Source organism: Tauraco erythrolophus, chromosome 19, assembly GCF_009769465.1.
Source record: "Tauraco erythrolophus isolate bTauEry1 chromosome 19, bTauEry1.pri, whole genome shotgun sequence".
Taxonomy (NCBI): Eukaryota; Metazoa; Chordata; class Aves; order Musophagiformes; family Musophagidae; genus Tauraco; species Tauraco erythrolophus.
The window spans coordinates 1959816-1987380 of record NC_141483.1 but is presented as its reverse complement, the minus strand read 5'-3'; the positions used below and the strand labels follow the sequence as shown (position 1 = coordinate 1987380).

The 27565-nt window shown below is 62.1% G+C and overlaps 3 protein-coding genes across 5 annotated transcripts; 1 reads left to right on the top strand and 2 right to left on the bottom strand.

Moving 5' to 3' along the window:
* The first annotated feature begins 2189 nt into the window (after positions 1-2189).
* Positions 2190-7218, top strand: NEFH (neurofilament heavy chain). Of its 2 annotated transcripts, XM_086623335.1 has the most exons (5): positions 2190-2976; positions 4089-4288; positions 5054-5178; positions 5556-6996; positions 7087-7218. In XM_086623335.1, the coding sequence occupies exons 1-5, from the start codon at positions 2190-2192 to the stop codon at positions 7216-7218; spliced, it is 2685 nt and encodes an 894-aa protein (XP_086479461.1). The 2 variants fall into 2 exon arrangements, with proteins under 2 accessions (XP_086479461.1, XP_086479460.1); XM_086623334.1 differs by having other exon boundaries at positions 5556-7218.
* A 1529-nt stretch (positions 7219-8747) lies between these two features.
* On the bottom strand, positions 8748-23592 carry THOC5 (THO complex subunit 5). Of its 2 annotated transcripts, none has more exons than XM_086623283.1 (19): positions 23484-23592; positions 22631-22774; positions 22084-22197; positions 21332-21429; positions 20570-20716; positions 16935-17049; positions 16283-16415; positions 15160-15237; positions 14720-14760; positions 13672-13771; positions 13075-13183; positions 11500-11601; positions 11131-11227; positions 10680-10839; positions 10025-10128; positions 9856-9943; positions 9610-9725; positions 9210-9400; positions 8748-8945 (listed from the first exon to the last, which is right to left on the bottom strand). In XM_086623283.1, the coding sequence occupies exons 1-19, from the start codon at positions 23577-23579 to the stop codon at positions 8882-8884; spliced, it is 2097 nt and encodes a 698-aa protein (XP_086479409.1). In that variant the 5' UTR covers positions 23580-23592; the 3' UTR covers positions 8748-8881. The 2 variants fall into 2 exon arrangements, with proteins under 2 accessions (XP_086479409.1, XP_086479410.1); XM_086623284.1 differs by having other exon boundaries at positions 10680-10794.
* A 1257-nt stretch (positions 23593-24849) lies between these two features.
* On the bottom strand, positions 24850-27516 carry NIPSNAP1 (nipsnap homolog 1). The gene is made up of 10 exons (XM_086623513.1): positions 27440-27516; positions 26711-26838; positions 26500-26545; positions 26083-26177; positions 25840-25910; positions 25583-25723; positions 25387-25418; positions 25175-25269; positions 25001-25084; positions 24850-24914 (listed from the first exon to the last, which is right to left on the bottom strand). Exons 1-10 carry the CDS (start codon positions 27514-27516, stop codon positions 24850-24852), a joined length of 834 nt encoding a protein of 277 aa, XP_086479639.1.
* Positions 27517-27565: the final 49 nt, after the last annotated feature.

Here is a 27565-nt window from a genome sequence, read left to right as displayed (position 1 = left end):
CCACCCAAAAGCGGCAGCAGGGAGGGGAGCAGGGGCAGGCTCCCCTTGTCCCCAACCACCCAGGGCAGGGACCAGTGTGCCCGGCAGCTCCGTGTGCCCTTTGGCTCTTGAGTCCTGCCTCAGAGCCGCACAGCTCCAGGCTCTGCCACGCCAGCCAGGGCACAGGGCTGCTCCAGCCGTACCTGTTACGGGCAAGAGGTACCAAAGGGGCACGTCCTGTGCCCCGCAGCCCCGGCAGGGCGATGCCCGGCGGCAGCTCCGGCTGCCGGCGAGGACACGGTCCCCTGGGCGCTGCAGGGGGGCACGGCTGGAGGAGGGGAGCAGGATCCGGGGCCGACCCCGCGCCCCCAGCCAGGGCAGACCCGGCGGACAGCGCTGCGACACGGAGCCACAGAGGGCACGGGGAGGGGCGCAGCCCCGGCACCCACCGGGCTGCGCCCACGGCGGCGGGACGCGGCCCCGGCCCGGGGACCGTGCTGGGGGAGGGCTCGGTGCCGCCGCCCCGCTGCCCGGGGCTGCGGCGGGGGGAGAGGCCAGAGCCGGGCGAGGCGCGGAGGCCGCGCTGGGGGGCAGGGAGGGCCCCGGCCCGGCGGGACGGCGCGGTCCGGAGCACAGTCCGCCGGCGGCGGAGCCCGGCCCGGGGCGCGCACGCTCGGAGCCCGCCGGCAGCCCGCGCCGCCGGGTAAGGACCGTGCAGCGGGGCCGCCTGGAGCAGCCGCCGGCTCCCGGCTCGGCTCGGCCCCGCCGCCGCACCCCGGCCCGGCCCGTACCTGCTGCTACCGCCGCCCGCTGCCACCGGCCCAGCGGAAGTGAGCGCCGCGCGGGGGAGCACCTCCGGGGCGGGGCGAGGGCGGGGGTGGGCGGGGCTAACAGCCGGGAGGGGCGGGGCGGAGAAGGGTGTGGGCGGGGCTACGGCAGGGAGGGGCGGGGCGGGGCACGGGAGCGGACGCGGAGGTCGGGGCCGGGGGAGCGGGAATGGGGACACCGGCCGGCGACAGCGGGGATGGGGCGGAGCGTGGGGGGCAGGCGGGGAGGCTGCGCCCTGCGGGGACGGGGCTGCAGCGGCCCCGCTGCCCCCCGGGACCCCGCGGCCCCTCCGCGGCTGCCCCGTCCCAGCATGCACTGGGGCACGGGAGGTCCGTGTTCCCCCCCCCGTCCCAGCATGCACTGCGGCGCACCGGGGGGCCTGTGGGCATCGCCCCCCCAGGGAGCCCCGCCAGGGTGCTGCGGGAGTGCTGATTGGCTGGGCTGGATGTACCTGGCTGCTGATTGGTTGGGAATCTATGCGTCTGAGCTTTTGATTGGCTAGGATTATGTACTCGGTTGCTGATTGGTTGAGCTCTGCTTATCTGCAAGTTGATTGAGCTGCAGGTATCTGCTGACTGGATGAAATCTTTGTGTGCTGATTGGCTGGGCTACACCTATGCTGATTGGCCAGCTAGCCTAGGCGCGCTCACGGGCCAGGCTGTCCTCGAGTGCTGATTGGCTGGGCATTCCATGCATGCTGATTGGCTGGACCCCCAGGCACCCCTACCCCCACCCCCACCCCCCTCCCCCAAGGGCAGGTTTTGGGGGGGGGGGGGGGGGGGGGCGAGGCGAGGAGACCCCCCCAAGCCCCTTCCCAGCCGGGCTGGCGGAGCCGCTTCTCCCGCCCCCTCCCTGCCTGATTCTGCTGGGACCCTGCGGGGGGGTCTCCTGCCCGCTTGGGGCGGGGGGTCCCCGGGGGACCCCGCCGCAGGGTCCCGGAGGACCCTCCAGCCAGCGGTGGACCCGAACCCCGGGCAAGCCACGAACTGGGGGGGTCTGGGCTCTGAGCCCCCGTCCCCCCCCTTTGGGGTCCCTGCTCTGGCACGCCACCCGTGGGAAGGGGCTTCTCGTGTCCCCCCCCCGCTCTCCTTCACCCCTGCCCGGGGTGGTCCCGGCTCCCTTCCCGGGGGTCCCGCTCTCCTCCCGGGAGGTCCCCCCTCCCTTCTCCGATGGCTCCCGTTCCCCATCACGGGTCCCCGAGCCCAACCCGGGGCGTGGCCGTGGGGTGCCCCCCCCTTCCCCCCCCTCCCACCCGCGGGGGTTGCGGCGCGGGGCGGTGCCGGTGCCCATCCCCGTTGCCGGTGGCGGGGCGGAGCGGTCGTACCGAGCCCTATAAAGCGGGCGGCGGCGGCGACAGTGCCGCAGCGAGGGCGGGGGTCGCCATGAGCCTGATGCTGGAGACGCTGCTGGGCCCCCCGGGGGGGCTCCGCAAGGAGCCGGGCCGCGTTCCCCCCCGCTCCGCCGCCTCCAGCGGCTTCCACTCGTGGTCGGGTCCGGTGGTGGGACGGGCTCGGGGTGCGGGGGGCGGCAGCGCGGCCGCTTCCTCCACCGAGAGCCTGGACTCGCTGAACGGCGAACCGCGGGCGCGGAACGAGAAGGAGCTGCTGCAGGTGCTGAACGATCGTTTCGCCGGTTACATCGAGCGGGTGCGGGCGCTGGAGCAGCAGAACCGGGCGCTGGCGGCGGAGGCGGAGGCGCTGCGGCAGCAGCAAGCGGGACGCTCGGCCATGGGCGAGCTGTACGCGCGGGAGCTGCGCGACATGCGGGGGACGGTGCTGCGGTTGGGAGCCGAGAAGGGGCAGCTGCGGCTGGAGCGATCGCGCTTGGCCGAGGACGTGGCCGCGCTCCGGGGACGGCTGGAGGAGGAAGCCCGGCAGCGAACCGAGCTGGAGGCGGCGGCCCGCGGGCTGGCCCAGCGCTCCGCGCAGGAGGAACGGGCGCGGGGACCGCTGGAGGAGCGAGCCCGAGCCCTGCGGGAGGAGGCCGAGCTGCTGCGGCGGCAGCACCGGGCCGAGGTGGGAGCGCTGCTGCGCGGGGCCCGCCCAGAGGCCCCCGCCGAGCCCCCCGCCGCCCTGCGCCCCGGTGTCACCGCCGCTCTCCGCGACCTGCGCGCCCAGCTGGAGGGCACGGCGGCCCGCAGCACCCTGCAGGCAGAGGAGTGGTTCCGCGGTGAGTGCCCCCCGCCCCGCACCCTGCGGGGGGCTCCGACGGTAGCCCCTCCCTCCCCCGCCTCCTCGGGGCTGCGGCGTGCCGTGCTCCGGGAGGGCGTTAGAGCAACCGCGCCCCGGGGGGTGCAGGGACCCCCCTCTATATCCAGCTCTCCGGGAGGGCGTTAGGGTGACCCCACCCTGCCACCCCCTCCCCGGTGTCTTCGGGTGCGCTGGCGCCCGCCTCCCCCCCCACCCTCCATGCCCCGTAGTGTGTTTCGGGGAGGGTGGCATGGTCGCTGCCCCTGCACCCTGCAAGTTTTTGGGGTGCCAGACCCTCCCCCAATGCTGCAGGGTGTCCTACCGGTGTTCCCACCCCCCGCCGCTGGAGCGAGGCCAGGAGGGGATGACAGCGCAGGGCGGGGGTTGCCGCATCCCTGGCGGATGGGAGGGGGGGGGGAGCGGGCGGTGTCCCTGCTGGGTGGGGCACTACGGTACCGGGAGGGGGGGCGGGGATCAGTACCCCGGGGCTCAGCACCCATGGGTGTGCCGGGAGCGGCGCTCAGCACCCTGGACAGCGGCGCTCAGCACCCTGGACAGCGGCGCTCAGCACCCTGGACAGCGGCGGGCGCAGCACCCACGGGCGCGCTGTCCCCGCGGGGCGGAGGCGGCCGGAGCAGCAGCCCCCGTCCCCCTCCTCTGCCCCCCGTCTCCCGGGGGGGCTGCGGGACACTGCGGCAAATCCCCCTCCCTTGCCCCAGCACAGCGCATCCGGCCGGAGCCGGGCGTGGCACAGCGGCGGGCGCAGGGAGAGCAGGCGGCTCTATAGGTCATGGGGGTTGTGGCAGGAGCTGGAGGGGAGAAGGGGTCTCGCAGGGTGGGTTTGAACCGGGTAAAGTCCAGGATGGCAAAAACACCCGCCCAGCCCGGGCACCTTCACCTTCCTGGCACAGTGTGAGCACAGACGGAGCGAAGCCGGTTGGCACAGGGAGCCCCTGCCCGGGCTGGCTCTGCAGAGGCTCAGCACGCAGTGGATGCACAGTCTTAAACGGTTGGAGGTTCCCCAAGAAGGGGAGACCGCAGCCTCCCTCCCCTCCCTCCCTCTCTGCAGCTTCTCCTTTTCCCCTGTTGCAGTGAGGCTGGACAAGCTCTCGGAGGTTGCCAAGGTGAACACGGATGCCATCCGCTTGGCCCAGGAGGAGATCTCCGAGTACCGCCGCCAGCTCCAGTCCAAGACCACCGAGCTCGAAGCCCTCAAAGGGACCCAGGAGTCACTGGAGAGACAAAGACAGGACTCGGAGGAGCGCCATCATGCAGATGTCCTGTCCTACCAGGTAACACAGCACAGTGGGCAGCGTCCCAAACCTGTCGTGTGGTGGGGAGGGACCATCCAGCTGCTGGGGAGGAGCAGCACTGGTGCTTTGGCTTCAGAGATGGTGCTGACCAGCAGCAAGCACTCAGGGTCATGTCTAGAGCGGGCCTTCCCAAGCTCCTGGTCATCAGGTATCCAGAGCCTGAGGTTGCATCCGGACTGTTGTGTCCCTCACCCATGACAGAGCTGTCCCACATCTCTGCCTGGCTTTGGGCTGCCCATGACACCACTGAAGTGCGCTCAAGGTTTGGGCTGCGTCTTGTGTCCCAGAGCTGGGACCTGCAGCACGGAGGGCTGCCCAATGTGGTGGTCATGGACTAAAATGCTGTCCCCAGGGTGACGTCCCATCCCCATCAGCCTCAGGCTGGGGTTCGGTGGCCACCAGACTCACCCAAGTCCTAGAAACCTTTCCACAGCTTGTCCCTGCTAGAGGGAACTCTGGGAGAGGGCCGAGGGCTCAGGGGGCCACAGTGCAGCTCTCACTCGAGGTGGTGCAGGGGTCCTGCTGGTTCCCCTAAGGGAACTGGACACACTGAAAGATCACCTGGACTTGTCCCCTTCCCTGTGTCTGCAGGGAGAGGTGTGGGCAGACCCCTCTGTGAGAGCACCCCAGTGTTGGGGAGCAGTCCCTGCTCTGGGGACCAGGGGACTGTTTAGGAGTGCTCTGAGTCCCCCTGCTCCTGGGGGCTGGTCCCCCCATGTCACCAGTTGCTCTGCCTGTCCGTAGGAAACCATCCAGCAGCTTGACAACGAGCTGAGGAACACCAAGTGGGAGATGGCAGCTCAGCTCCGGGAGTACCAGGATCTTCTCAACGTCAAAATGGCCCTGGACATTGAAATTGCTGCCTATAGGTATGGGATGGGCAAGAGGAAGGTGGGAAGGTCTCAGCCAGCCCCTAGTGCTGGTGTCCCTGGGGACACTCCTCGAGGGCCCTCGCTAACACCTGAGCCCTTCTTGGTGAGAAAGAGACTCTCCCACCCCAAGACCCTGGTGGGCAACGTCCAACTGGGTGACGCAGCCCTGCACATGGCTTGCAGAGGGAAGGGTGAGGAAACCTACACAGTCCAGGGTGTAGGAGCAGGAAGGGTCACCCGGCACCCCGAAAGCAGGACAAGGAGGGAGAGAGATGGAGCTGCAGGGCTTGGCTGGCAGCTCCTGGTCATGGGAGGAGGTGAGAGCTGGCTGAGAAGCAATCACTGACTGCCCTGCTCTGGTCTCTTCCCGGCAGAAAGCTCTTGGAAGGGGAGGAATATCGGATCGAATCTGGCTTTGGGATGATCTCCTTCCCCGAGGTGGTCCCCAAGGCTCCCAGCATCACCACCAACATCAAGGTGAAGAGTGAGGAGAAAATCAAGGTGGTAGAAAAATCTGAGAAAGAGACAGTGATTGTGGAGGAGCAGACAGAGGAAATCCAGGTGACTGAGGAGGTCACAGAGGAAGATGAGGCTGAGAAAGAGGCTGAAGAGGAGAAAGCTGAAGAGGAGGAGGAAGAAGAAGAAAAAGCTGAAGCAGAGGGTGAAGAAGAAGAGATGAAGTCTCCTGCGAAAGAGGAGGCCAAGTCCCCAGAGAAACCTGAGTCCCCCTCAAAGGAGGAGGCCAAGACTCCAGCTGTCAAGTCCCCAGAAAAGCCACCAACCCCCTCAAAGGAAGAAGCCAAAACCCCAACTGTGAAGTCCCCTGAAAAGCCACCAAGTCCCTCAAAGGAGGAGGCCAAGAGCCCAGCTGTGAAGTCTCCAGAGAAGCCCCCAACCCCCTCAAAAGAGGAGGCCAAGAGCCCAGCTGTGAAGTCTCCAGAGAAACCCCCAACCCCCTCAAAAGAGGAGGTCAAGAGCCCAGCTGTGAAGTCTCCAGAGAAGCCCCCAACCCCCTCAAAAGAGGAGGCCAAGAGCCCAGCTGTGAAGTCTCCAGAGAAACCCCCAACCCCCTCAAAAGAGGAGGCCAAGAGCCCAGCTGTGAAGTCCCCAGAGAAACCTGCACCCCCCTCAAAAGAGGAGGCCAAGAGCCCAGCTGTGAAGTCCCCAGAGAAACCTGCAACTCCCTTGAAAGAGGAGGCCAAGAGCCCAGCTGTGAAGTCCCCAGAGAAACCTGCACCCCCATCAAAAGAGGAGGTCAAAACTCCATCTGTCAAATCCCCAGAGAAACCCCCAACTCCCTCTAAAGAGGAGGCCAAGACCCCGGCTGTCAAGTCCCCAGAGAAAGCCCCAATCCCCTCAAAGGAGGAGGCCAAGACCCCGACCGTGAAGTCCCCTGAGAAAGCCAAATCTCCTGTGAAGGAGGAGGCGAAGTCTCCACAGAAGGAAGCAGCCCCGGCCAAGGAGCCCACCCCCTCCCCTCCAAAGGAGCCAAAAGCCCCTGAGAAGGAAGAGCAGCCCAAGGAGGCAAAGGCTCCTTCCAAGCCTGGAGCTGAGGAGGGCAGGAAAGAGGAAGCTCCCAAGAAGGATGTCCCAGCCAAGGTGGAGGAGAAGCCCAAAGAGAAGGCGGCTGCTGTGCCGGAGCCTCCGGCCCCACAGGTGAAGGAAACCACCAAGCCAGGCCCCAAACCTGTGGCAGAAGGGAAGGCCGAGAAGGAGGCTCCACCAAAACCTCAACAGGAGGTTGGCAAAGTGGCTGTGAAGGAGGCTGAGAAGCCAAAGGCCGACGAGAAGGCGGCAGAGCCCAAGAAGGAGAAGGTGGCGGAGCCCGAGAAGGAGAAGGTGGTGGAGCCCAAGAAGGAGAAGGTGGAGGAGCCCAAGGAGAAGGCAGAGCCCAAGAAGGAGAAGGTGGAGGAGCCCAAAGCTAAAGCGAAACCCAAAGATGAACCCAAAGCCAGTAAAGAGCCCCCCAAGGCCGAGGCCCCCTCCAGCAAGGAGGGCAAAGCCCCGGAGCCAGCACCCACCCCAGGAAAGAAGTGAGTAGCTCCCCAGGTGCCCAAGAGCACCTCTGGGTGCGGGAGCTGCTCCGCTCCCCTCTGACGGCCGGGTCGGGGTGGGGACCCCCCGTTAGGCCGGGCTTTACCTTAGCAATATGTCCGTGTGAGAGACGCAGCCCCTCGCTGCCCTGCCCCGGCGGTTTGGCCGATCGCTTCCCCAGCAGAACGTGATGTTTGCCGAGTGCCACATTTAAACACCGGAATTATAACCGAGGAGAAGAGACCCCAGGGGAACCGCCCGCCCTTCTCCAATTAAGTGCATTTATTTAACGTCGCGTGCAATCGATGGACGAGCGCAACGCAGAGCTCTAGCTGCTTGGGACGGGGGGCTGGTGGGGTCCTCAGGGTCCTTCCCTGGCCTGGGGGTGACGATCGTCGCTCCGAGCGGTGAGCCAGGCTGGAAGAAGCCGGGCGCCGCGGGAACGCTCACAGGCACGCGGTGCACGAGGAACCTCAGCCCACTGTTGTTTGCTTTCTGTGCAATAACCAAATAAAGTGCTCACGGAGACACCCCGGCTCCGCTGGCCTCTTGTCTGGGGCGGGTGGGAGAGGAAGAGATGGGGGAGGAAGGCACAAAAGCCTGGCCTGGGGGGGCTGGGATCCCTCACCCAGGGTTGAAGTGGTGACACGGGGCTTTCCAGGACCTCCAGCTGCCTTCCCGGGGGTGAGCCCACCCCACGGCAGGCACAAAGGACTCGGTGACCTGGTGGGCTGCCTGGGCAGGGACTGCAAACAGGGCCAGCCCCCCTCCTTGCTCCGCAAAGGATTTTAGTGGAATTTTTTTCCCTTCCTCCTCTTTTTAAAGCGTGGCTCCCAAGGGGCTGGCAGGGCCTGGTTTAACCCAAGCGCTGCAGCATCGTGCTGACTCGCAGGGGCTGCATGGAAAGGGCCCGACAGCCTTCCCGGGGGAGAAATCATACCCAGGGGAGAAGTGGAGAGGCTGGGGGTGAGGAGAGACAATGACCTTGGGAGTGGAGATGGAGCCCAACTCTGCCACTCCGGCTGCGGGCCAGGACCCATGGCGGGGAGCTGCGAGGTGCTGGGGAGGGGCCACATCCCAGCCCCCAAGGAGGGCGAGCCGGGGTGCTGGGATTCCCGCCCCGACTCCTCGCATGGTTCTGGGAGGTCCTACCTCTCACAGGACATGGCTCTGATCCCCACCACCACCTCCCAAGCCCAGGGGGAAGGAAGCCATGAAGCCCTCCCTCGTCGCGGGGTTTGTGCCGAGTCAGCTGGCTGGCAGCCAGCACAGGCAAGGACAGGCTGCGGCTGCAGTGCGGGTTCCGGAAAGCGGCTATTTTTAGCCATTTCGGTTTTTAGCCATCTCCGTTGCGCGGTCCCGAGGCCCTGCGGTGGGGAAGGGGGGCAGGAGGCAGGCAGTGGCCCAGGCAAGGGGATGTACCAGCAGCAAGATGCCTGTCAGAGCCCAGAGACACGGGACAGGGCTTGCTGCAGCCCCCACAGGTGCCCCTCACCCCAGCACACACACTTCTCCTTCAGTTCAGCATTTAATCCATTCGGTTACAAAACCTTCAAGCGAAACCCAAAACCTGGGAAACTGAAATGGTGGGATGGGGATGCAGCACCCTGCGGACAAGATGAGGCTCATCCCAGAGCAGCGCTGAGGCGGAAGAGCCTGGCGGTGCTCAGCGATGGCTGAAGAACCCCTGAGGGTAGTTGAACTTGAAGGGCTTCAGGCGCAGGGGCCCCCTGGAAGAGAAGAAGAGGGAGAGGCTGACCCATGGGGGTCAGGAAGCCCATGGCACCCAACAAAAGGGTGTGGTCTGGGGGCACTGCCTTGCTATGGAGGGCAGAACCCCACAGGCAGCTACAGAAGACACTCCAAGGCTGGCACTAGGTTGCCCAGGCTGTGCTCCAGGGGACAGCAGTGCCACCAGGGTCCCTGCCAGCACCCCCACATGCCCACCCAGCTCCTCACTGCCCCAGGGTCCCCCCAGGCCACTGAGCTCTCACCTGACCAAGCGCAGACACATCTTCTCCTGGGGAAACTCCTTGGGCCCCTCCACGCTGGTGTCATGGGGCTCTGTCTCCAGGTAGACGTCCAGCACCATGCACAGGCGCTGCAGCTGGTTGGTGAGGAGCTGGTAGCCCGGTTTGGGTCCCCACAGCTCCTTGTAGTTGACGTTGACCTCGCTCTCCATGGCCTGGCAGGGGGAACAGTACGGTGTGGGCTTAAGTCTCTGCTCTGCCCTCCCAGGACCTGCTGCTGCATCCAGCAGGTCTCACGGGCCCGTCCCCGAGCTGCCTGGCCCAGCTCACCCCAACAACTTGCTTATTATGGACAGAGAACCACTGGGAACACCTCCCAAAAGCCAGCGGTTCTCCAGTCTCTTCTCCCATCACCCCGAGTTACCCGAATGTTGTCATCGTTGCTGCCGGTTCGCTCTCCTTTCCAGTTCAGACACAGGCTGAAGACGGGTGGCAGTGTGGAGTAACCGGGGTTCAGGACCACGGCAGCCTGCAGCTTGGCTGTGCAGGGTAGGGAAGAACCATCACCCGCAGCCCACGGGGCCTCCGACTGGAGGGATTTCCCGTGAAGCTGCCCTGGGGGTGTCCGGTGTGGGAATCTGAAACTGCCAGGGGAAGGAAACGCGCCCACCTGTTCCCCGTTCTATCAGGGCCATGTAGTAGAGGTGAGTGTCTTCGGCCAAGCCGGCCTCTACCACATCCTTCGTGTAGGGCAGCTCCTGCGAGGAGAGACGAGAAGTGAGCAGCTGCCGGCGCCGTGTGGGAGCTGGAAGGGACACGGCCTCGCGCGTGGTGCCTACCGCGTAATCCTCAAAGGGAATGGCAGCCCACTTCACCAGGCGCGAGACGATCTTGGTAGGGAAGAGATGCTGGCACTCGCTGGAGACTGGCACAACGCCGTGCTCTGAAACCAAGGACAAGGCCATCTGAGCGGAAGAGGGCTGGGGACAGAGCTCTGTCACTGTCCTGCGGTGAGGATGCTCCAGGTGGCAGCAAAACCAGGACCTGGAGCAAAACCAGGACCTGGGGACATCGCTGTCCTTCTGACACCTTCGTCAGGTGCCCAGAGAGGAGCAGTGGAAGCCTCGGCTGCGATCCCACTGGAGCTCACCGCCTTGGCAGCGCATGCCCAGCCTGCTGAACAGGTGCATGGCATGCGTGGGTGCGTGGTTCACCTCCCACCACGGCCCGAATCGATTCCCAGCGCAGGGATGGCCAGTCCCACAGAGGTGCTGGCTATCGAGAGGGGGCACAGACTTCCTCTGCCACCCAAAGCAGGGCAGCCCTTGGAGCCACACTACCACCGCTGGTGCCGAAGACAACTGGGAACGCTGAGGGTGGCACTGCAGGTCTGCAGCACCGTTAAAAGGTGACACCACTCAGCTCTCCTCTGTGAGAGGACCCTGTTACTGCACCCCTCATCCCCAGGCACCGGGCAGGGAGCCAGGCACTCACCCAGTGAGGCGAACTGCTTGTGGAGAGCCAGGCGGGACTGCAGCCTCGACCGCAGCAGCTTCACAGTCAGCTCCATGTGGCTGGCACTCAGCGAGTTGTCCGCAGTGACCGTGTGCTGTGGGCAGGAGGGACCGTCACCCTCACGCCAGTTTGTGGGCCCCTACTGGGGACTCCAGGAGCTACCCCAGCCAGTCATGGGGACAGGCACATGCTCGAGTCGCTGCTCAGTGCCAGGAACAGGGCTTGGACCATCACACGTGGGAGATAAAATACGTTGGCATGGCCCCGCTCCACAGATACATCCCAATTGAGCCAAGGGTGCGCCGTGGTTTGGTGCAGCTGGTGCCAGCCGGAGCTCTGGGGTCTGGGACAGGACACGACAACTGTCCCCTAAAACCTCCCTAAACCCCAGCTCGACATTCTGGGGGAGAGGGAAGGGGGTGTGACGTGCCTGAGGTTGATCCTTGGGGAAATGCAGGCCACCCAGCTTCTGCACCCACACGTAGGGGTGCCCCAGCTCTGTCACGTAGTCACTCAAGGTCAGGATGCTGTGGGGACAACAAGGAAGGGTTATGTCACCTCAGACCATTCCCCTCCTTGTCCCCTCAGTGCCCAGCCTGTGAGCCAGCCAGAGGGAGCAGGTACTTCTTCACCTGAACCCCAAGCCGTGCCCAGTGAGCCCACCTGGCAGGACACCAGCTTCCCAGCCACCGAGCCCTCCCGACAAGCTGGGGAGGGACGCGCCATGCCAGGAGCCAGGCAGTCATGCCAATGGCCTGGATGAAGCTGCCCCAGCTGTGTGGGGCAGCCCCCCACTCACCCCACTTTATCGAACTGGAACTGGTTGGCCGGGTTGGGTGTTTTCCTCCCGTGGTCTCCTGGATAGAGGCAGTTGAGGAGGGAGTCTGGGGAGAGCAGGTCGCTGGTGGGAAGAGGGAAGAGATTAACCAGCAGCAGCCCGGGCTCCATGTCTCTCTGGGGCAGCCACTAACAGGCTCCGAGCCCAGAGAAGGGGATTGCAACCTCCATGAGTTGGGTTTCAAGACCAGAAGGGCTTTCCCCTAGTTCCACTTTGAAAGGAGATCTGTCTCCTCCCTGGCTGTGAAGAAGACAGAAACCCCAGTTTCCCAGGAAGCTGCTCGCTCCAGCGCACTAACACCGAAACCTGCTGGTGTGTACGGAGAAAACATCACTGGCACAGGCAGGGCATGGCCCGATGGCTGTTTGCCACCCAACGAGCTCAAGCAGAGGAATTCCACTTAATGAAATAATTTTTTTCATGTCTGACTGTATTCACAAGCCCGACCAAGCAGAAAGGGCTGAAGGATTTGGGGTTTGGCTCAAGCCGGAACCGCGCTGGTTTGGGGCAACACAGCCAAGGGCAGCTGCCAGGGAGGGAGCACCCTGCATGGGAACCCTGCGGAGAGACTCCAGCTGCGGTCACGGAGGGGTTTGGGTAACTATGGGGAAAAGGGAACCTTGAGAGGATTGGGAGGCCTCATACGAGACAGGCTGGGAGGCAGCACTTGCTTCCAGCCTCTCCCACCTCCCTCTTCCTCAGGCACCTCCTCCTGGCCTGGGAATGGCCACTGGAGAGCTGGCAGCTGATCGGAGCTCCCTGGGCAGGCTCCCACAGCTGCCATTTCAGCTATTCCTCATGTAAATTGGGCTCCAGCGGCCTCTGGGGAGCCCAGGGAGACGCAGCCGCATCTCTGGCACTCGAGACAAGGTGACCCGCAGAGCAAGCAGGTGAAAGCAGCTGCCAAGCACAGGCTGCAGGAGGGAGGAAAGCGGTTCGGCTGCAAGAGGGTGATCAAACAAGCAGGAGAGGTTCTCCCCCAGCTCCTGACAAGTCTGGCACCACTGCCCTAAGAGGTTCCCAACCTCCCCGCCCCTGCCTTGCCATGACAGAGGGAGAGGAGGAGGCTGCCTGGGCTGCGGCAGCCTGGCTGGGCTCCTGGCAAAGCCCTGGAGCTAAAGGGAAGGATATGGCCGGGTAGAGGATGCACAAGGTGAAAGTCCTCCCCCAGAGGCAGAGATGGAGCTGTGCTCTTTGGGAGCAACTCCACCCATCAAAGGACAAGCCAAGCCAGCACTTTGAAACCGCAGCTCTGCACAAAGGCCCTTAAGGTGCCTCAGGCCAGGCAAGGTGAGGGACTGAGGTTAAAACCTCACCTGCCAGGAGCAGGCAACTGGGCACAGAGTGTCCCTAGCCCGCTGGGCCCAGGAGCTACGGCTGAGCAGAGTGACATCGCCTCCGCATGCTGCTCTTGGCACCAAGGCATCTTGGCTCTGCCAACAGGTCAGGCTGAACAGAGCATGGCGGGACACCAGGGCAGGGTGTTGATCGCTGCCCGATGAGCTCCGGGCTCAGCGCCCACGGGGCTGTCCTTACCCGGCACTGACGGCAGTTGTCATCTCAACAGCAGTGGTCACCTTGGCTTTCACCGTCATGATGTTGAGGTTCATCAGGTAGTAGAAGGTCAGGTGAAGCACGTTCTCATCTGTGCCAACAGAGAAGGGGCAACATTGCTGCCTGCTCTAGCTCGGAGCACTCTGCAGAGGGGCATGTACGTGACCCCTGCTAGGACAACAGTAAAGGGGGCAGAGAGGCAACATGGGGAGTAATTGGCAACCGATGCACCGCAACCTCCAACGCCGTCCCATCAGCACTGGCCGGGCTGTATCTGTCAGGCCCAAGACCACCCACAAAAGAGAAAAAGCTCCCAAATAGAGGGAGGAAGCTTCAGAGTAAGGTCACCCCATCTGCGTGGGTGAGAGGAGCTCTGGGAGACAGAGCTGCTAAACCACCTTCTTCAGCCTCCCCTGGCAGGCTGCGCTCATCCCTGCCGGGGCAGCAGGGTGAGGGCAGGAAAGCCTCTCTGCATCCTGAGCTTCCCACGAGGACCCCAAGCTGCTGCTGGGTTGCTCCCTGACCTGCTGACACACATCCTTGGGCACTCTCGACCGAGGGCCACCAGACCCCCCTTACCCTTGCACTTCAGGTCGACGGTGACGGACAAGGGGTGCCGCTTGAGCATCTCCTTGCGCTTGTCGTCCAGCTGCACGCCCAGGGTAGGCCTGCGCCGCTTCTGGGGAGGGCAAAAGAGAGCTGTCAGACCCTTCTCCTCCTGCTCCTTGGCAACACTTGGCCCCCACTCTCCTTCCCACTGCTCTTTCCTCCCCTTCCCACCAGTCTAGTTCCCCAACTCCCCGGCACAGCGGCCACAGTGCAGCTTTGGGGAGGGAGGGGAGCAGGAAACCCTTGCCCTGCTGCAGGGCAAGGACGAAGCAGCTCTGGTTCCTGTCCTTCCTTCAGCTCCCAGTCCCTGTGAGACGGGCCAAGGACCTGGTGGCCTCAAAAGCTTCCTCACTGTGAAGAGCAGAAGCTGAGGCTCTTTCCTTTATCCTTCCTCACAGCAACAGCCCAATACACCGGGCACTGCTGCTGGGTGGTGGGGAGTGGTGGCACAGACCTCCCATGGACTTTGATGGTGGGGGCAGCCAGCACCTATGGCCTCTCCCCAGCATCCAAAAGCATCCTAAAACCTGTAGGACCTAACCACCACTTCGGAGGAGCACTGAGCAACCTCAGTGCAGGGCTCAGCTCGACGCTTTTGGCAGATGGCAGGGGACGGACAAGCATCCCTCCCTGCTGGACGACAGTCTCCAGCCAGCCTCCCCGGCCTGAGGCTATTTATACAAAGTGGAACAGCTCCAGCTGGAGAGCTGCAAGGCGGCTGCCACGGCCAGGTGGGATGTGACTGTGGTGGGACATGAGCGAGGCAGATTTGTACCCTGGTTCTACTGTGTTCAGGACACAAACTGGAAATGGCACCTCCCTCTTCCCAAGAAAGGGCTGGATTCAATGTCAGTGCACCTCCACACACACTCACAGCGTGCAGGGCCCAGCTCCCAGCTCCAGCTCAGGGTCTCGGGCCCAGCTTCCCCAGCACCTCCCAGTTAGTAGGCACAGATCGGTTTGCCCACGTGATACAGTTTTGGGAGAGGAGCCAGAAGGGGACAGCGCTATCCCTTACCGTGGTCTGCTCCTCCTCTGCATCAGAGTCGCTTTCATCATCTGCACAAAGAGACGGGTGTAAGGAGGGACGTGTAGGGCTCAGCATCACAACAAGGTCGTTTTCCCGCACCCAGCAGAGCCACTAGCCCTGTCTCCAAGACCACAGCTTCCCCAGTATCACCAACCCCTCCAAAAGCAGGGCTCTAGCAGGATGTGGGCACACAGGAACACGCTCCCCGTACCAGGGGTCACTCCAACAGACGTGGGGCTGCGAACATCTCTCAGGAAAGAGGACTTGGGGACAGAGGGGGTGGGCTGCCAGGGACTTTGGCCAGCAGCAGACACCAGGCACTGTGCCATTCTGGCATCCACCCCAGAATCCACCCGCTTCTCTGCCCCATTCCTCTGCCTGCACAGAACATCAGGCACCCTGCCTGTGGCAACACCACCCCAACTCACCCTGCGAGTCCTCAGGAGGCTTGTACAGGGCTTTGGCTTCCTCCACGCTCCCCTCAATGGCCACCACAAGCTTCTTATCTACAGACGAGACATGAAAACTAAGCCACGAACCCCACTTCCATACGGGAAAGGCAGTTAGAAGCAGCCCTGCCCCAGAAAGCTCTCGCTTCACAGCTGCACATGGCAGAGCCCTGCAGCAGAGGAAGCTCAAACAAAGGGTCGGTGGGAAGAGGCAGTTGTCCAGAGGGCTCCCCAGGGCCACTGCAGGGCTGGAGCTCCTGGGCAAGATGGGCTCAGAGGAAGGAAAATGCTGGGGGACTGTCCCTGGAAATTGTGAAGGACAAGTTTTTATCAAGAGCCAAAAGGGGCTGGGGTCTGGCTGGTACAAGCAGGGAGTGAGGAGCTGGGTCATCAGGGCTGCAGGTACTCATCAGCAGGGACCTGGTGTGGCCAAGTGTCACTGCGTGGTCCTTCCACGCTCCTCTGCCACCTGCCCCACTCGCAGAGCAGTGTGAGAGCGGGTGGGATTGCAGCTCTCACACTACGCTAAGCCCACGCCAACAAGGAGTTGCGGACAGGCCGGGAGGGATCCTGAGCCATGCTGGGAAATCTCTCCCAACTCAGGGAGGCTTCAGAAAGCCCCTCGAAATGTCAAGCTGCCTAAGGGCATGAAGGCTCTCGGGTGAGCTGCAGGGAAGGGCCTCTGCGAGCGCAAGCAGAGGTACAGCCCGCTCTGGAATCACCATCACCCACGGGTGGCACAACGTAGCACCCACGCCACGGGGTGACAGCTCTCGGGAGGCCGTGTCAGCGCCGAGTCAGCTCCCAGGCTGCAGGGGTGTCCCTGCCGACCTTGAGACGGGGGGCAGAGGTGGGAAGCAAGCTTTCCAAGCAGTTCTTCCAGCAAGGGAGCTGAGCAAACCAGGTTTCAAATGCTGCTGCTTCATTGTGCCCGCCCCGGGGCCACCGCTGCTCTGAGCTCAGCAGAATCCGGCAGCAGAGCAGGCGGGATGAAAAGGACCTCCCAAAGTGTCCTCAAAGCAGTGCTTTGAGTGAAACCTGGCCCATGGGGGGAGCACTGGCCCCCAGCCGCGGCTGGTGACACCCCCCCAGTGGCGCTCACCGCAGGCCTGGCCGTAGGCACTGGCTTGAACGAAGAGAACGTAGAGAGGCGGCGGGAGGTGTCGGGCTGTCTCGTACTGCTTGTGCGCCTGGTCGAAAGGCATGAAGAGATACTCCTGGACAGGCAGGGAGGCCTGGGGGAACAAGAAGGGAACCCACCTTCCATTGCTGGGAACACAGCAGATCGCCCTCCTCATCCCTTTGCTCAGCCCAGGCTGGTAAGTGGGAGACTGGAAACCAGCAGAGCAGCCGTGGCGCAGGGTTAAACACCGCCACGGGCACGGTGAGCCCGCAGGGAAGGGCAGGCAGCTCTCCTTTGCTGGAAAACTTTTGGATCTGAAAATAACCCAGTTCCTTCTCCCGTTCTTCCCTCCCAAGGCAATCACAAGGGGCTGGAACTGCGTGTGGCTCTCTAGGGAAAGGCCCATTTAAGGACTCCTCCAACCGCAGTTCTGCAAGAACTGTCACATAAACAAGGAGACTCCAGAGGAGCCTCGGCACGAGGCAGATGTAACCCTCGTCCACCCCGACTGGGAGCAAAACATTTCCAAAAGCAGAATTACCCCAGGTGTTGCACCTCTCTAACACAGCCCTCGGAGCGTGACCTCAGCTCGGCCCCGAAGGCTTCTCCCCTTCCTGCAGAGCTCAAGTACCTGCATGATGCTGTTGAGGCGAGGCTGGAGGCTGCTCAGATATTCCTTCTTCACCTCGATCTCCTTCAGGATCTTCTCCTTGCTGGTCAGGCACTCCTTGTACTTCTCTGCCAGCCTAGGGGTGGGAGTTCGGTTACTGCCACACATCACGGCTACAAAGCCTGCCTGGGACAAGGGCCCCAGCTCCCCTGGCCTGACAAAAGTCACTGCAGGAACCAGGAGAGCTCAGACACAGTGACAAACAAGTTGCTCTTAACGCCAAGGGCAAGTGGAGGCAGAAAGGAACCAATTAGAGCTAGAAAACGAACAGGGAGAGAAAGTGGAAGCTGAGCCTCATGCTGTGCTCTGAGACTCATAGAATTGTCTGGTTGGAAGAGACCTTCAAGATCTTCAAGTCCAACCGTTCACCTGCACTGTCAGGGTCCCTAAACCATGTTGCTCAACACCAAATCCACACGGTTTTTAAACACCTCCAGGGATGGGGACTCCACCAGCTCCCTGGGCAGCCTGTTCCAATACTTCACAACCCTCTCTGGAAAGAAATTCTTCCTGATATCTAACCTAAATTTCCCTGGCGTAACTTGAGGCCATTCCCTCTTGTCTTGTCATTCCTAACGTGGGAGAAGAGACCGACCCCCATCTCCCTACAACTGCCTTTCAGGTAATTGTAGAGAGCGAGAAGGTGCCCCCTGAGCCTCCTCTTCTTCAGACCAACCAGTCCCAGCTCCCTCAGCCGCTCTTCATAGGACAAGTTCTCTAAACCCTTCTCTAGTTTCGTTGCTCTGAGAAGGGACAGCAAGCAGATCTTCCCTCAGCAGATCCACTCCCACACCAGCCTGTGCTGCAGCAGCCAAGCAGATGGAGCCTTGCCGACCCCACCAAGTCCTGAAGAGACTTTTCCACTTCGTATCACCAGAGTCGCTTCACGTCACGTCAACTCTTGAGCTGAACTCACGCAAGGCGAGGTTTAATGCACTAGCAAGCGCTCCTCTGTAACGGGGTAGAAAGGCCAGGAAAATCCAAGTTCACCACGAGCCTCTGAGCCCTGGATACACTCGTGCTTAGGGAGAACATGTTAAATCTCATCGTTGTTGATTGCAACCTCTTGCTCGGCAGGAGCAGGGAAAGCTGGGTGTGCTGCCCAGGACAAGCCACCACCACGGCACGGGGAGCAGCGGTTTGGGGATCTCGTGCACTCTCCTCTCAGGATGCTGCTCCCCACTGGATGAGAGCACCCGCAGCAGAGAGGAACTGGTTCTGAGGGGGAACAACAGCCCTGATGTTGCAGGACTGAAACACTTCTGTTTCCAAGTGAAAACTATTTTTGTGTTGGGTCGATACGCCCCAACAGGCTCCTACACAACATGGTTTTGTAGCCCAGCTTTCAAACACCTCCACTGAGCTCCCCAAGCCAGCGAGGGCACCAAAGATCTCCGTACATCGTTCAGGAGGCATCTTTTGGAACAGTCCAAGACAAATCTAGTACTCCATAACGGGACAGTTATGGACGGACGCTAACAACCCCACCGGCATCGGAAAGTGCCCGAAGCACCACCAGCATCTGCTCCCGAGGCAGCTGAAGAGGCTATTTCCCACCACAACTGTGGTGAGAGGCGAACGGTGGTGTTCCCTGCTGTCCTGGTTTCGGCTGGGACAGGGTTAGTTTTCTTGTCAGTAGCTGGAAGAGCTCTGTGGTTTGGATTTAGAGTGAGATTTGCTACGAGAAGACTGTTGACAGTGCACTGATGTTTATAGCTGGTGCTGAGACATCAAGGACTTTTCAGCTTCCCGTGTTTTGCCAGTGTGCAGGAGCACAATGGGCTGGGGGGACCACGGCCAGGACACAGGGTCCACAACTCCCCTTGTGATTTGAACTGAGACTCCGGATTGAGGGCCAAAGTGGCCAATGGAATATTCCATGCCATGCAACGTCATGCCCAGTATACAGATGAGAGTTGGCCGGGAAGTTTGATTCTCAAGTTCTTTCTCTCCCTCTCTTTTCAGATGTCTCTCTTCAGGTCTCTTGATCTTCTGGGATTGTGGTTTTGGGACTCCTCTGCTTCAGGATTGCTTTCCAGGACGGTACAGGTGTTGGTCACAGGGTGGTGAGCAATTACATTGTGCATCACTTGTTTGTACATATTACTATAATTTTACATATTATCATATATTAACATTTTAATTATTATTATCATTATTACTTTAAATTTCATTTTAATTATTAAATTGTTTTTATCTCAACCTACAAGTCTCCTTCCCTTTTCCCCTTTAATTCTCTTCCCCGTTCCCCAGGGCTTGTGGAGGGTCAGCAAGTGGCTGCATGGCATTTACTTGCCAGCTGGGTTAAACCATGACGCCCAAATACCGTGGGGTGAGGACTGGGAATTGCACAGCTTCTCAGCCATTCAACATTCAACCATGGGATGGGCTCAGTTCAGTTGGTCTTTGCCCTCTACACAGTTCACAATGAGCAATCATTTTTAAGGAGAACTCTCAAAAGATCTCCAGGTCGAACGCTCCTCTGTGTGTGCCGCAGGCAGAGCCATCCGGAGGATTTCGGCCGCAGCACCAACGGGTGCCTTCCACCAGGCAAAAGCAGCTGGGTTTGATGGGAAGGGTCTGGGAGAGACAAAGCACGAGGTGTTGGAGCCACGCAGCACCTCTTGCTAGTCTGCTCTGCTGAGCTGCCCTGCTCGTGCAGACTGATCTTTCCAGAAGGCTGGTCTGGCTGGAAAAGCTGCTGGCTGTTATCAAAACACCGGGATGTTGCATCATGTTTGCTTTTTGCGCGGGGCAGCTGAGCCACCTGACCCTGCCTGCACCAGCTGAGGGACCTGGGGGGTTAGAGCCTGCGCTGGGGGGGTGGCTGCCAGCACCACAACCACGTCCACCGCAGCTCAGCCGCGACCAGCGCTGCGCAGGCAGCTCCCCGCCGTGGCAGGCGTTAGGAGCACAGGCAGGCAGGAACGGCAGCAGCACCGGGCCGTGCCACCAAGCCAGGCTGCCTTAATTTTGCTCCTTGCACCACAGCGTGGCAGACAAAACAGCGAGCGCTTTGCCCTGCGCGGCACATCTTGCAGAACCGGGTTCTGGCTGGAAGCCCATAACCACCCATCCTTCAGTATCACCCCTAAGGCAGGCAGGGGGCAAACAAAGCTACAAAATTCGTTACTCAAGAGTCGGCGCTGATGTTCACCGCCTCGGTGACAGAACACGTGGGCTTATCTGGAGAGCCAAGCTGCCCTTGCTGCCAGCACCCAGAGCACAAGGTGTGATCCCAGCCCGGCAGCCCCTCCTGCACAGTGGCGGTGACTGGTTTGGGGCATCTCTTGCACAGGTTTGGAGGATCTCTGCTCCCCAAGATCCTCAGGGCTCTCTTTCATCAGGCACATGAAAGAAAACTCTCTGATCTAGGAAACAAGGATCCCACCAAGTCCAGCTCCACGCAAAGGGTGAATCTCCATGCCAAGGGCACGAATCGGTCACTTGTTCTACGCTATTTCCAGAGGGTGTTAAAACCTTTATCGCCCACGTTTGCTTCACCCAGCAGCTGCACAGCTCCCGCTGGGGGTGTGCCAAGAGCTGAGCCCTGCCCTGCAGCAGGCCAACACCGATCCCAGACACCACTGACCCACCTCTTGCGCTGCTCCAGCTCCCAGTCCAGGCGGGCCAGGGTCTGCTGGTGGGGCTCAGACAGGGTGATGGCAGGTCGGCTGATTTCGGGGGGGGCCTCTTTGTAAAACTCCTCCAGGCTCACCAGTTCGATCTCCTCATGCTTCGACCTGCAAGGACAGACAGATCAGGTCAGGGAAGGGTGGCAAACGCTGCAGCACAGCTGAACTCAACCATGTCTCAAAGAAGAGAGGCCAACACCCCGTGCCCCGGCTTCACTCTGCTACATGAACTACCACAAGATCAGCGAGCTGAACTGCAGCAGAGGAGAGAAAGGTGTGAACAGGGTGTCTCCTTGAAAGGAGACACCTTCCCCGCACAGTTAACCAAAGTGCCGTTTGAGGCATCGGTCTAAATAGAGCTCAGAGCCTACGCAACGGTCACGATGGAAAGCGTGGATTTTGGAAGAAAACTCCTGATATATGGAGGCCAGAGAATCTTTGAAGAGACCAGCGTGGCCATGTCTTTGACCGACATTCACCTGTTTGCTCCTCTGCTGTCCCTCTGTCACAACAGCTGCCCTCTTCCCTTTCCCCTAAACGAGCCTCTTCCCCCACGTCCCAGTACAGGAACTCTGGGACACTCCATCTCTCCCATATGGTGACATTTGGAGCACCAGCTCTTCTCCTGCAGTGGGCTCAAGCAATGTCACAAGAGATACCCAGCATTTGAGGCCTCCACCCCATCTCAGACCGTTGCTCCCTCTCCTTCCCAGTCAAACTCACTTGAACTCCAGGCATTTGGTGATCTCCTTCTGCAGATGCATCACCTCGTAGAGCAAGTTCTGGAGCTGCAGGTGATACGCGTCGACCTTCTGCTTTGCCTGAAACACCAACAGCACGGGATGGAGCTCTGTCACCTTCCTCCCAGCACACACACCCCAATACACCTTCCCCTCATGATACCAGCTAGGGATGGCAGGTTTTAGGGTATGCAACAATTTTCGGGGGGTAAACGCCATTTTCAAGGGCTGAGAAAGCAAACGCTCATCACATCCAACTGATTCTGCTCTGGAGGCAGCACGTTTTGGGAACAAGGCACAGAACAGGGCAGAGCTGCTGGGGCGCACGGGCTGCGTCCCCTCCTGCCCCTGTGCCTCAGTTTCCTCAGTGGTACAATGGAAAACGAGCACTGTTCACAAACTGTGAAAAGCTCTCTGAGATGTCTGGGTAAGGAGCTTTGGGGCCAACCGTACACACATTTCTCAGGCCCGCAGCACATCAGACTCTTGAGACAGAGCTTCTTGAGTCCCTGTTCCATCTGAGACAGGAGGAGATGCTGCTCCTTCGTTATTCATTGTAATTACAGCTTCTGCTTTGCCGCGGTAGAGCCTCCTGATAAACCTCTAATTCAAAATCCATGACCTGGCTGGTGTTTAATTCCTCTCCCACATCCACACACAGCCCAGGCAAAAACAGCATCGTCTCTGATCCCACTAAATCCTGACCTGTAACGTCACCCCCCAGCCCCGCTGTACCTCGTGGGTTTGATCTCTCCCTTTCTTCAGCCGAATATGAGCCAACCGGTTGAGCTTCTTCAGGGTCATGAAGTGCACGCAGCTCTGAACCCGCCGCTCATCAATCTCCGAAGCCTGAGTGGTGGGAGAGAGATGTTTGAAGCAGAAGACTCACCACAAAGCCCCTTCGCTGCAGGGACTTCCTGCGAGTCTTGTCACACAGGGGGCTCTGCGCTGCACTAAGGACCCACCACGAAGAGAGAGGTGAGAGCCCGGCCACCCCTGCTGCAGCCAGGGGGGCTCAATTCCTTCCCCAGGAGCCCCCAACTCATCAGCACGACCCAGCAGGAGCCCAGACACATTTTAGAAGAACCTGGTCTGCATAACGACAGCTCAGTCAAGACCAATGTCTCGGCTAAATCATATTTTACTTTATTTTAAGGGAGGCTGTTCCATTCTCCTGACTCTCCCCAGAAAACAGCGCAGCTTCTGCTCCCACTGCTCTTGGATTAAGGGAAAATGTCAAAGAACAGAACACGTCAAATCAAGCACAAAGGCTTCTCCTTACATTGTCCTTGATGCCTCTGCTCTTCAGCTCCTGGATTTCTGCCATCAGTCTCTGAAGCTCCTGGCACGTGTCTCTGTAGAGTTCGTAGTCTTTGATAGGGTCACGGAGATCCACCTCACACTCCTCGCTGTAGTACCTAACGTCCTGCAAAGGCAGAAAGCACCTTCTACCACTTGTTCCTTCTACCTTCTCTGGAAAGGGCACTGGGAAACAAACTGTTGGGTCTTGATTCCGGGCTCTGTCCATTAATCCCATGCCCAAGGAGACTTTACACACAGGAGAGGACTCAAGTTAATGATCCCAGACATCAACACCACCAGGCATTAAAACACCTGGCAAGTTCAGGCCGTGTTTTATACCGTTGTTATAAATTTAAACTGGTATCCATCCTGCACCAGTTATCTACGTGACTGCAGACAACAAACTGGAAAGGTGATTGCTTCTTCAATCTTTATCCCTGCTTTGGTTGAACCTAAGTTACCCTGATGCCTACGGCAGTGTTTTAAGACAACCTGCAAACCCCCGTGGGACCTTTCAGCCTTGTCCTCACTCTCCCTAGAGGAGAGTCCTCCCTTGTCCTCACTCTCCTCTCTAGAGGAGCGTGTGACTCCTTGAGCACCGTCCTTCCTGAAGCAGACGGGATTAGGTTCAGGAATTCAGAGCGGAAGTTTCAGAGGCACCAGGAGCTGGCTCGGCTCTGGGGGAACAGTCCCACAGCTTCCCGAAGGAGAGAAGGCGGCCAGCAAGGAGCAGGTGTGCCAACAGCCCTTCCTAAGGCAGGAGGACACAGGCAGCTGGCCGCGGCAGGCAGGCTCTGCCCGTGGGGCCGGGGAGAGGCAGCCGGGCACCCTACCTGGTCGGCATCGCCCTTGCCCCGCTTGCTCTCCTGCGGGCCCCCATCCGTGCGGATCACTTTGGGTTTCCTCTTCTTGCTGGACTCCGACGACATGGTGCTGCCAGTCACGGACTGGGGGACAAGAAGCAAAACCGCTGCCTGTGGCGGGCCGAAGCTGCCTGGGCTCGGCGCTGTCCCGGGCTCCCTTCCGCCAGCCGGCCTTGGCCGGCAGTCTCCCAGCGCCGCGAGCCCCCGCCCCCCCAGTCCCAGGCCGCCTCCCCGCCAGCCCTTCCCATCCCGGCTCCCACCCCGCCACACGCCCCCAGCACCCCGGGCCCAGGGACTCGCTCCTCCGGAGCCCCCCAGCCCCTCCGCTCCAGCGGGCCCCCCCACACACACCGGGCGCAGACGCCCCCGCTCCGCCGGAACCCCCCGTCCTCCCGCCTCAGCTCGGCCTCGGGCCCCCCCGGGCCGGCGGCGCCCCCCACTCACCGCGCCGCCCGCCCCAGCGCCGCCCGGAAATGACGCCGGCGGCGCAAACGAGCGCGGCGCGGAGCGGCGCCCCCTGGCGGACAGTGCGGCCGGAGGACCGCGAGCAGCAGTGGGCGTGGTCTGGGCGGGGGCGTGGTTTAGATTGGGGGCGCGGTCTATGCGAGGGGCGGGACCACGCCCCATGGACAAGCCGCTTCGGGGGGCAGCCGGTCCCCCCGCGGGCTGGGGAGGGGGCTCTGGTGGCACTGGGGGGGGCATGGTATGGGGTCCCCAGTGGCACTGGGGGCACAGGGGCTTTGGAGGGTGCTCCAGTGGCACTGGGGGTGCCCACGGCTTGGGGGGGGCATGGCATAGGGTCCCCAGTGGCACTGGGGGCACAGGGGCTTTGGGGGGAGACTCCAATATCTCAGGGGGGTCTTTTGGTGCAGGGTGCCCCCCTGGGTTTGCCCAGGGTGGGGGGTCTGCTCCCCATGGCAGGGTGGCCGAGCACCTCCAGCCCCCTCATCTCCCCTCAGAGAGGGCCAGGCGCTGGCATATTAAATATTTAATTGGCAACAGCCCGCCCTCAGGCAGGCTCCCGGCGGGAAAGGCACCCACTGCGCCCATCAGGAATAATTAAGACACACACGCAACGCCCCCCCCAACTCTGCAGGCTGCCCAGCCCCCCCAGGCAGCACCATGCCCCTGCCCCACCTGGGGACCTGCTGCAGGATGGGGGGCTGCCGCCCTTCCCCACCCTGGCTGCAGACCCCTCCCTGCTCTCATCCCCCACAGAGCACCCCAAAACAGGGTGGGGGGCAAGGAGAGCCGGGAGACATGGGCGAGCAGAGACCCCCAGTCGTTCCCCAGCAGGGCCAGGGGGCAGGCAGACACCCCGGCGCAGACGCCCTGCTCACTGCAGGGGTGAGATCTTCAGGGGAATCATTATCCGTGACTCCATGGTCCGAATCAGCGGGACTGGAAAAGGAAGCAAGAGAGAGGTGAGGACAGGGGTCCTCGGTGCAGGCAGGGGGGCTCCACCGTGGGCAGGGGGTCCCGCTCACCCGTGTAGTACACGTTCTCATCCCAGCCCCTCTTCCTCCAGGCCGCGTTCCTTGTCTCCTCCCGGGACTGCAGGTCCCTGTAGGCTGCGGGGAAGGGATGGAGCTGGCACCCAGGGCCCCCCTCCCCAGCCCCCAGGGCGGGGGTACCCCGGGGGTGGCGGGGAACCCGCTTACCCCAAAGGTGGTGCACGACGTACAGCTCCCCGATCTGGGAGAAGAACCCACCGACCGCCTCCTGGTTCTCCTGCCGGTACTTAATGGCCCGAGCCCTGGCACACAGTGGGAGAAACAGGGCGGGGGGGGGTGGTTAGCCAAGGGGCTCTCCTTGTTCCAGGGAGACCTTTTCCCATCTTAGCTCCTTCCACGCCGGAAAAACAGTCGCTTACCAGTTGTTGCCCCATTCGATCATGGTCCCTGGCTGGAAACAGGAGAAAAAAAAAAAACTGTTAGCAGCCAGATCCCACCTGCTCCCCCTGCTTGGGGTCTCCCCCCCAAGGAGGGAGGAATTTGAGGGGCTGTCCCCTAAAACAGCAGGCAGGACCCCCACCCCGAGGCGCAGGCCGGCCCCCCGCAGCCATTCACCTTCAGCTTGTAGGTCCTCAGCTCGTAGATGTTGGGTCCTTGGCGGGGCAGGGGCTCATTCCAGAAGCTGAATTCCAGGAGCAGCTGGTTCCTACGGGACAGCAGCATCCGGCTCCTCTCCTTGCGGAAGTCCAGGTACTCCTGGGGACAGCCCCAGCCAGGGGTTTCGGGGTGGGGGCGAGCGTGACCCGGGCCGGGGCGGGTCAGGCAGAGGCGAGGGGCAAAGCATGGATGGCTCATCCCGATCCCGGTGGTACCTTGTTCTGTTTGAGCTTGTTCATGCAGTCCATGAGGGCCGGGTACCCGCCCGAAAAGCGCCAGAGGTGCACTGGAAGGAGAGCGTGGGGCTGGGGAGGGGGGGGGGGGCAGCACCCCAAAAGCCCACCCAGCACCTCCCACTCCTCTCCCCTGGCGTGACAGCCAGCCCCCAGCATGAGCCGAGGTCTTTGCCTTTGCTCTCAGCCCCTCCGGCAGCGGAGGCACTGGGAGCCTGTCCTCACCTGCCTGGTCCTGCTCGCCATACCATGTGTTCCAGTTCCCCACCAGGTCGCAGGGATAGTCGGAGTCCGAGTGGAGCTTGGGCAGCACCTCCTCTCTGTAGGGGCACAGGGAGGGTGGCTGGGGAGGAACGGGGAGCCAGCCACCCCAGCACACTCCTGATACCCCTGTTTGCCCCCCCCAGCCCAGCACGAGGGGTCTGGGCACAGAAGGGTCTGCCCTAACAGGACCTGGAGCAGTCCCAGAGGATACATCCATTTCCCAGAGAGGGAAACTGAGGCAAGGAGCAGGGCTACAGACCCACCCAGAGTCTCGAGGGGCTCTGCACAAGCCCTCCCACCCCACCTCGCTCCAGACCAGCACCCCAACACCCCACCGGGACACCGGGCAGCCCCCCCACCGCACACGGCGGGGCTCACGTCAGGCTGTTGTAGGCATCCAGGCACTCCGGCTTCACGTTGTGAACTGCAGAGAGAGGAGAGAGGGGTCGCCAGGGTGGGAGCCGAGGCCCTGGGAGGGGGCAGAGCACCAGGGGTGGGGGGGGGTGGGGGGGTCCCCACATGTGAGAAGGAGCCAGCACAGCAGGGTGCTCACCCCCCCCAGCCCCTTCCTCCCCGTGGAGCCACTCACACTGGATCTTGTAGAGGTTGCTGGTCTCCTTCTTGGAGAGGAGGTTGGAATGGGCGTCCTTGCGGGGATCCACCTTGTGCACAAAGAGGGAGCGGAACCAGCTGCCCTCGGCGTCCCTCGAGTACCCCCTGCGAGACAGCGGGTCAGCACTGGGGGGGGAAAGCACCCGCCGACACCCCCTCGTCCAGAGGAAACACGGGAACAACCGGCTGGAGAGCGAAACGGGAAGCAAATGCCTGTCCTGCCTTCCCAGCTCACGCCCCGGGGGGGGGGCACCGTCCATGTCGGGGGGGCAGGGTCTTCCCTGGGTTTTATTCAGTTCATCTCGGGGGGAGGGAGCCGTGCCAGCGCGGTTTGGTCAGGGAATGTGGGAATAACGACGGGGCTCCGCGGTGGGGGGAGACCTCGAGGCGAGCAGCGGAGGGGTCGTGCCCACCACCCACCCCGCGCCGGAGGCGCGGGGTGGGGGGTGGGTGGTGGGCACGACCCCTCCCCCAGGCCTCGCTGCCAGCCGGACCTTTGCCCGCCGGGCTGCCCCGCTTAGTGAGCCATTAACAGCGGGGCCTCCCCCCCCCCCCGGCTCCGGCGCCGCGCCAAGACCCGGAACCCGCCCGCCGGGAGCGGCCCTCGACCCGCGGCGGGGGGAACACGGCTTGGGGGGGGTCGGGGGGAGGAATTAGGGTCGGGGGGAGGCCGGGCCGGGGCTGCCCGAGCCCGGGCCCCGCTCACCGCGCTCCGCCGGGGACGCCGCCGCCCCGCCGCAGCCGCCGCAGCACCGCGGTCCCGCTCGCCCGCGCCGCCGCCATCTTCCCCCGCAACGGGGGCGGGGTGGAGGGGGAAGGGGTTAAGCCCCGC

Excerpts from the sequence above, each read along its gene's own strand:
- NEFH (XM_086623334.1), top strand. The coding sequence starts at position 2,190 with ATGAGCCTGATGCTGGAGACGCTGCTGGGCCCCCCGGGGGGGCTCCGC. Across the intron at positions 2,977-4,088 it reads GGCAGAGGAGTGGTTCCGCG|TGAGGCTGGACAAGCTCTCG; the intron begins GTGAGTGCCCCC and ends CCCCTGTTGCAG. Across the intron at positions 5,179-5,555 it reads ATTGAAATTGCTGCCTATAG|AAAGCTCTTGGAAGGGGAGG; the intron begins GTATGGGATGGG and ends TCTTCCCGGCAG.
- THOC5 (XM_086623283.1), bottom strand. The coding sequence starts at position 23,579 with ATGTCGTCGGAGTCCAGCAAGAAGAGGAAACCCAAAGTGATCCGCACG. Across the intron at positions 9,944-10,024 it reads TTCCCTTTGAGGATTACGCG|GAGCTGCCCTACACGAAGGA; the intron begins GTAGGCACCACG and ends CTCTCCTCGCAG. Across the intron at positions 9,726-9,855 it reads CCTGATAGAACGGGGAACAG|CCAAGCTGCAGGCTGCCGTG; the intron begins GTGGGCGCGTTT and ends TACCCTGCACAG.
- NIPSNAP1 (XM_086623513.1), bottom strand. The coding sequence starts at position 27,516 with ATGGCGGCGGCGCGGGCGAGCGGGACCGCGGTGCTGCGGCGGCTGCGG. Across the intron at positions 26,546-26,710 it reads CAACCTCTACAAGATCCAGT|TTCACAACGTGAAGCCGGAG; the intron begins GTGAGTGGCTCC and ends CTCTCTCTGCAG. Across the intron at positions 25,085-25,174 it reads CGTCGTGCACCACCTTTGGG|CCTACAGGGACCTGCAGTCC; the intron begins GTAAGCGGGTTC and ends CCTTCCCCGCAG.